This window comes from Eptatretus burgeri, chromosome 5 (genome assembly GCF_056783735.1).
Source record: "Eptatretus burgeri isolate ZD-2024b chromosome 5, Ebu_testis_v1, whole genome shotgun sequence".
NCBI classification, from domain to species: domain Eukaryota; kingdom Metazoa; phylum Chordata; class Myxini; order Myxiniformes; family Myxinidae; genus Eptatretus; species Eptatretus burgeri.
This window is the reverse complement of record NC_140965.1, coordinates 123,740,439-123,746,508: the sequence shown is the minus strand read 5'-3', so window position 1 is coordinate 123,746,508 and position 6,070 is coordinate 123,740,439. Positions and strand designations below refer to the sequence as shown.

The following is a 6,070-nucleotide window of genomic DNA, read 5'->3' as shown; positions in this document are numbered from 1 at the left end:
AAACATGTGCCAAACGACTATGCGGATCAAATTATCCGCTGTGGCGACCCCGAACGGGAGCAGCCTAAAGAAGAAGAAGAAGAAGAATGTGTATATATATATATATATATATATATATATATATATATATATATATATATATATATATATATATATGTATGTATATATATATATGTATGTATATGTATATATGTATATATATATATATATATATATATATATATATATATATATATATTTTTACGTTTGAGGGGGGGTATGCATTCAAAGGGTAATTAGGATGTTTAATTAGGTATGCCATGCTGTTCGAGTTTACCAGGATCTCGATGTAATAAGTAGCAATTCAGTGGTGATAAGTTGTCTAGTAAATGTTCATTTCTTCAAGGGGGGAAATGATAATTGTCACGTAATTAGATAGGGACACGGGATAGGGTAAGTGTGTCTGCGTAAACCCCTTTTGGTATTCTCTGGAGACTGGCCGTGACGTCACAGGACAGTGCAGCGGATGGCTCCGCCCCGTGATCACGATTGGCAGAAGGCGACGGCGCTGGGCCAATAAACGGCTCGATTGGAAGTGACGAGGACGGGAGGATAAAAAGGTTCTGTTCGGGGTCGAAAAGGAAGAGGAAGAAGATCACAACCAAAAAGATCGTGTTTTTTTGGTGTGGAGGCTGTTGCGCGGAGAGCGTCCTTGTTGTTGTGCTGATTCGATCGTGTTCTTCATCGTGTCTTGGAGCCTTGCTGAGCCTCGTGCCTCACCTTGGTTGGCTCTGGGGTTCTGCTGACTCGGAGTACGGGGTCGAACGGCGGGCGGACCTGCCTCCCTCTCCTGCTCGCAACTTGGCGCCAGAACTGGTTCCCTGGCGGCTGTGAGCGGACTTGGGCCAAGACCAGGAGGTCGACAGCACCACGGTTTCTCCTGCCCCCCTGACGAGAGCAAGGCCAGCTCGTCCGACGCCGATCCAGGGACAGTTGCGTCCACACCACGGTCCAGCCTGACCACCAGAAATAGCTACGTTTTGTGTGTGTGTGTGTGTGTGTGTGTGTGTGTGTGTGTGTGTGTGTGTGTGTGTGTGTGTGTGTGTGTGTGTGTGTGTGTGTGTGCTTGGCGCCTTAGAAGGTTTGAGATCTGTATATTCATTGGAATTGTCTGTGTTTTCCCCACGCCCGATGCCACACCATCCCGTCGAATTGCCCCGGATCCCTCTTCTTGCCGAGTCTTGTTATTTCTGGTTAATAGTAAAAACGAATAAACATCATCAACTCAGTGAAAAGCGACTTGTGCCACCTTCCTCGTCCCGTTTGCGGTAGAGCGATTAGAACCGCCATGTTTGGGTTATAAATAAATAAACCGCCTCCATCGTTTCGGCTCATTCTACGTTGGCGGGACTGTTCAACTCCCGTGGACGTCACAATATATATATACCACCTTTTAAACCTTTAAATATCAACAATAACACTGCGTGTCGTGAATGTGTGAACTTATTTGTGGACAATTGTGTCCTCACTGTCTGACAGAAAGGTCACGGATGGTCACTTGAACCTTCAGTTGTCACTTCATAGCACAGCTGTTGAACAGCCGTTTTGACTGTCAGTTATTAGCCAAGGGGTACGGGATGATTTTAATGAGCTGCACGTGATGTCTTGATATTGGCTTTAAAAAGGCCAGTGCAAAATGGGCATTTCAATCAACATGCCACGAGAACCTTTCAGAAGGACAACGCTCGTCCCCATGCTGCTCGCTTTACCACTGCATTTCTCCAAGACGAGAACATCAACACCATGCAGTGGCCTGCGCTCTCCCCTGACCTGCATCCCATTTAGCCCCTGTGGGATGAGCTTGCGAGACGCGTAGTTGGCAGGGCCAGGACACGGGCAGAGCTGCTTCAGACATTGAGGACTGAGTGGGACAGAATCCAGCAGCAATTCATCCAAAGAATGGTAGGCAGTATGCGCCGACGATGCACTGCCTGTATCCAAAACAATGGTGGCCACACACGCTATTGAAAGGGGACTGACATTGCACCCTGTGCTGTTCTGCACTGTAGAACAAACTGATGAGATGGTGTATTTTGGTCAAAAACTTGACATGTCATCAATAAAATGCCAATGTTTCAATTAGCAATTGTTTGTTTGTTTTATTTTGAACTGTTACAATTTTATTACTTTTCAAACAAGTGGTAAGTTTCTTTTGCGTTTCAATATATATATATATATATATATATATATGCATATGTATATACATACATACATACATACTTTCATTGCGACCATACCCTGTGCAGAGCGTTGGTGCTGCCTAAGCAGTCTCTTTGGCAATTGAGCACAATCCTGGACGGGTCGCCACTCCGACACAGGATACCAGCAAGCTGGTACATTTTTGGTTTTAACATTTTGGTATTAATTCAACAGCAAAGGGGGATTTGAACTCTGGATCTGAGGATCCCAAGGCCACCATCCTTATCATTAAGCCAACACTAGGTGTGCGTACACACACACACCACATGCACATTGCGTAAGTTTTTGTCTTTGCTCATTGTGGATTATATTCAGTTACAGTCAAAGGAACGTGAGAAAAGAAATGACATAAAGGTGAAATTCTGAGATGTTTTGTAATGGTCTTCCTTCCCCTTCACCCCTCCTTCCTCCCCCTCCCACCCCTTCATTCATACCTGGTTATGTACTGCTTTCTTTTATTCTCAGCTTTGATGCTCTCTCCAGCTTCCCAATCTGTGTACACCAATATCCTCTTGGCGAGTGGTTTCAAGCCCATCCCAACCTCCACGTCTCCTCATGTAACCTCACCACCACCTGGTTTGTCACTTCCTGCAGTCCACCAGGTGCCAACCCCTTCAGAAGTGCAATCCCATGGTGAAGCAAACACACTGCTAACCTCGGCCTCCAAGTCTGTGCTGTGTCCCTCAGCTGGCATTGCACAGCTCACCAGTCTGTTGGTGTGTTTCAGTCTTACTTTTGGAATACTTTTACTCAATCAAAAATAATGTGTTCACATTCTTATTAGCTTTTTTGGAATTTACATTCCAGATAAGGTATTGTCATCGTGCATTGTCAGTCCGTCCGTCCATCTCCTTTTTGGACTTCTCCGGCCAAACTGTTGAGCCAATCCAACTGAAATTTGGCAGCAACGTTCCTCTTCTGACTGGTAAAGGAATTGCAAAGGTTGTTCAAGTCACATGATTTGGTCAAAATGACTGACTAAGTAAATGTCTTCAAAAATCTTCTCAAGATTCACCAGTCAGAATGATACCAAATTTGAGTTACAATGCTCGGCCAGGTTCGGGATGTTAAATTGTGGAGGTCATGCCGATCATGTGACCGGAAGTGTGTGAAAATGGCCGACTTCATCAATTTTTGGGAAAATCGCGTAAATTCCTTCAGAAATCTTCTTCTCCAGACTCATCAGTCATAATGCTACCAAATTTGGGTTACAATATTAAGAGAGTCCTGATGTTAAATTTCAGTCAGCCATTCACATGACCGGAAGTGTGTCAAAATGGCGGTCCCACAAATTCCTTCCAAAATCTTATCTTGATCCACCAGTCAGAATGCTTCCAAATTTGGGTTCCAACATTAGGACATGGTCATGATGTTAAATTCTTGAGGTCATGCTGATCAAATGATTGGAAGTGTGTCAAAATGGCGGACCTCGTAAATGTTTGGGAAAATCGCATAAATTCCTTCAAAAACTTTTCTCTCCAGATCCACTAGTCAAAATGCTACCAAATTTGGGTAACAACATTGGGCCAGGGCCCAGATAAGCTACATGTCCAGTGGTCCTATTTTTATTCATTATTCATCCCAGTTTATTTGACCTCTTCTTAGCCATTCCAATGAGTCTTCTTTGTCTATCCCAATTAGGTCCAATTCTTGTATTTTCTTGCTCTTTTGTTGTTCTCCCAGTTGTTGGTGTGTATTTGTTGTTTCTTTTGGTATTTTCAATTTGGCTTTTTTTCAATTGTTGGGACTGTATTTTTTGCTGTTTCATTTTCCTGTGCAGTATCTTCTATTTGCATCTATTTTTGAAAATCCTTGAAATGTGAGTTATGGATACATTTTCAGGTTTATTATGTTCATATTTGTTTACAAATTGAATCCGATAGTCTGTTAAGCATTTCACATATTCAACTAGTCCAACACTCGTCACTCTGTGCACCTAGTTCATTTCCATCAGGCCGCTCCCTCCCTCTCGTTTCGGCAGGTACATTCTCAGAATGCACTGTTTTTTGTATATAGTAAGGAGTTTCCTTGTGGTGATGTGTAATCTATTGATTTCTGATTGGGGCCAGTTTATTATTCCACAGCTGTATTGGAACATTCGTACTGTAGGTTGGTTTATGGTTTTGATTTTGTTTCTTGGGGAGAGGTATGTTTTCAGGATCAGCTACGTTCTATTTTATGTCGGTATTCTATGGTGATTGTATTGCTCATTTGTTTGTGATATAATTGGGGTTGCCTTCTTCTACTCTGAGGTATTTGCTTCTGATGGTATTTGCTTCTACTCTGATGCTTCATTTACTATCTGCTGTATTGTTGTTTCAAGGTCAATTTTTATGTTGTCTGATTTTTCCGTTTATTTTTTTACAAATGCGCACTTTGCGCACTTATTTAGTCCACATTCCACTTGAATGTCCTCAGATAACTGTTTTACTAGTTTTAGCTCTTCCGTCAATTTTTCATCATTCGGTGCAAAGAGCTTTAAATCATCTATGTATGGTAGATGTGTCACCTTTCCTGTTTCTTTGGATGTTCTTTTATTGGTTGTTCAGGTGTATCTTTTTCCTTGTTTGTTGAGGAGGTTACTCTGGCTCCAGAGCCACACAAAATAGGAGGGGGAAAGTCTGTCTCTCCAGAAAATCACACACCATATCTTCACATCTGGTATTTCGATATTTCCATCTGAGTGCTGTAATGCAATGTGTTATTGCAGAGCTTCATTGCTTTCTCAGTCAGTTTGATTATTTGGGGATTGGTTTTGTATATTTGCATGCATTTTATCATCCATGAATGAGGGACACTGTTGAAAGCTTTCTTATGGTCGATCCAGGCAGTGGACAATTTGGTTCTTCACATTTTGCAATTTTCAATTTCGGCCTTGCTCAGTAGTAGGTGGTCAATTGTTCAATAACAACCTCTCTTGCATCCCTTTTGTTCTGCCTCCAAACTTTGTTGTGTTAGATGATGGTACATCACTTCTGTGATGATTCCTGTTTGACATTTGTATGTTATTTGCCGGTATTTGTGAGGAAGTTGGGTTCCTTCAGATTTTGGGATGAGAAATGTGTTTCCTTCTACAAACAACCCATCTACTGCCTTTTTCTCTTGGATCAGTTTGTTGCATGTCCTAGCATATTGATTGTGCAGAGCATTATGCTGTTTTAGCCAGAAGTTTGTAATTCCATCTGGTCCTGGGCTTTTCAAGTTTGGCATTTTTTCAAGTTGTTTTATAATTTTTTTTCTTCATCAATAATCATTGGGGGGAACTTCTTCTCAATGTTGCTTCTTCTTTTCCAGGTTTGGGATCCATTCCGCTTCCTTGTTATGTTCTTTCTGAACTTCAAAAATTCCTTTGTAGAATTTTTCTCGCTTTTCTTTTTCAGGGGAAGTTGACACATTCTGCTTTTGTTTCCCTAATTTGCAGTAGAATCTCTTCAAGTTACTCTCAAACATGTGGTTTTGTTTCCTCCTGTTGTTCGCGTCCTCATTGTTTTTTTGTTAATCTTCCTTTCCATCATTACCCTCGCCAGAGGAGAGGGTATTGCATTTGGGTCCATTTGGTTATCGGTCTGTCTGTTTCTTTGTTTGTCCGCACAGAACATGAGTGTTTTTGTCTGCAACAGCTTGTCGGATTGAGATGACATTTTCAACATAGGAGCGACTACTCATGTAGCATATTTTAATGATAATTGACATCATAGGTCACGTGGTGTGAAAGCCGCGTTGGAAAAAAGGACAACATTTCGACCTCTATCTCTGAAGCCGCACCAAGGAAAAAAAATGAAACTTGGCACATGGCAAGTATTGTACTCCTCATGCGGAATAAGTGCGATTT

General features: G+C 41.9%; 2 protein-coding genes across 9 annotated transcripts in view; one reads left to right on the top strand and one right to left on the bottom strand.

Moving 5' to 3' along the window:
- The window catches only part of BICC1 (BicC family RNA binding protein 1), a 360,705-nt gene that overhangs the window by 251,618 nt on the left and 103,017 nt on the right, over positions 1-6,070 (top strand). For 5 of the 6 annotated variants that reach the window (XM_085883538.1, XM_085883537.1, XM_085883535.1 and 2 more), the window contains one exon: positions 2,704-2,954. In XM_085883538.1, the coding sequence (XP_085739664.1) occupies positions 2,704-2,954 (251 nt within the window). The remainder of the gene's footprint in view (positions 1-2,703; positions 2,955-6,070) is intronic. The other variant, XM_085883536.1, reaches the window with a different exon arrangement.
- LOC147027276 (uncharacterized) overlaps positions 1-6,070 on the bottom strand; it is a 39,774-nt gene that overhangs the window by 17,628 nt on the left and 16,076 nt on the right. The gene's annotated exons all lie outside the window — the stretch shown is intronic.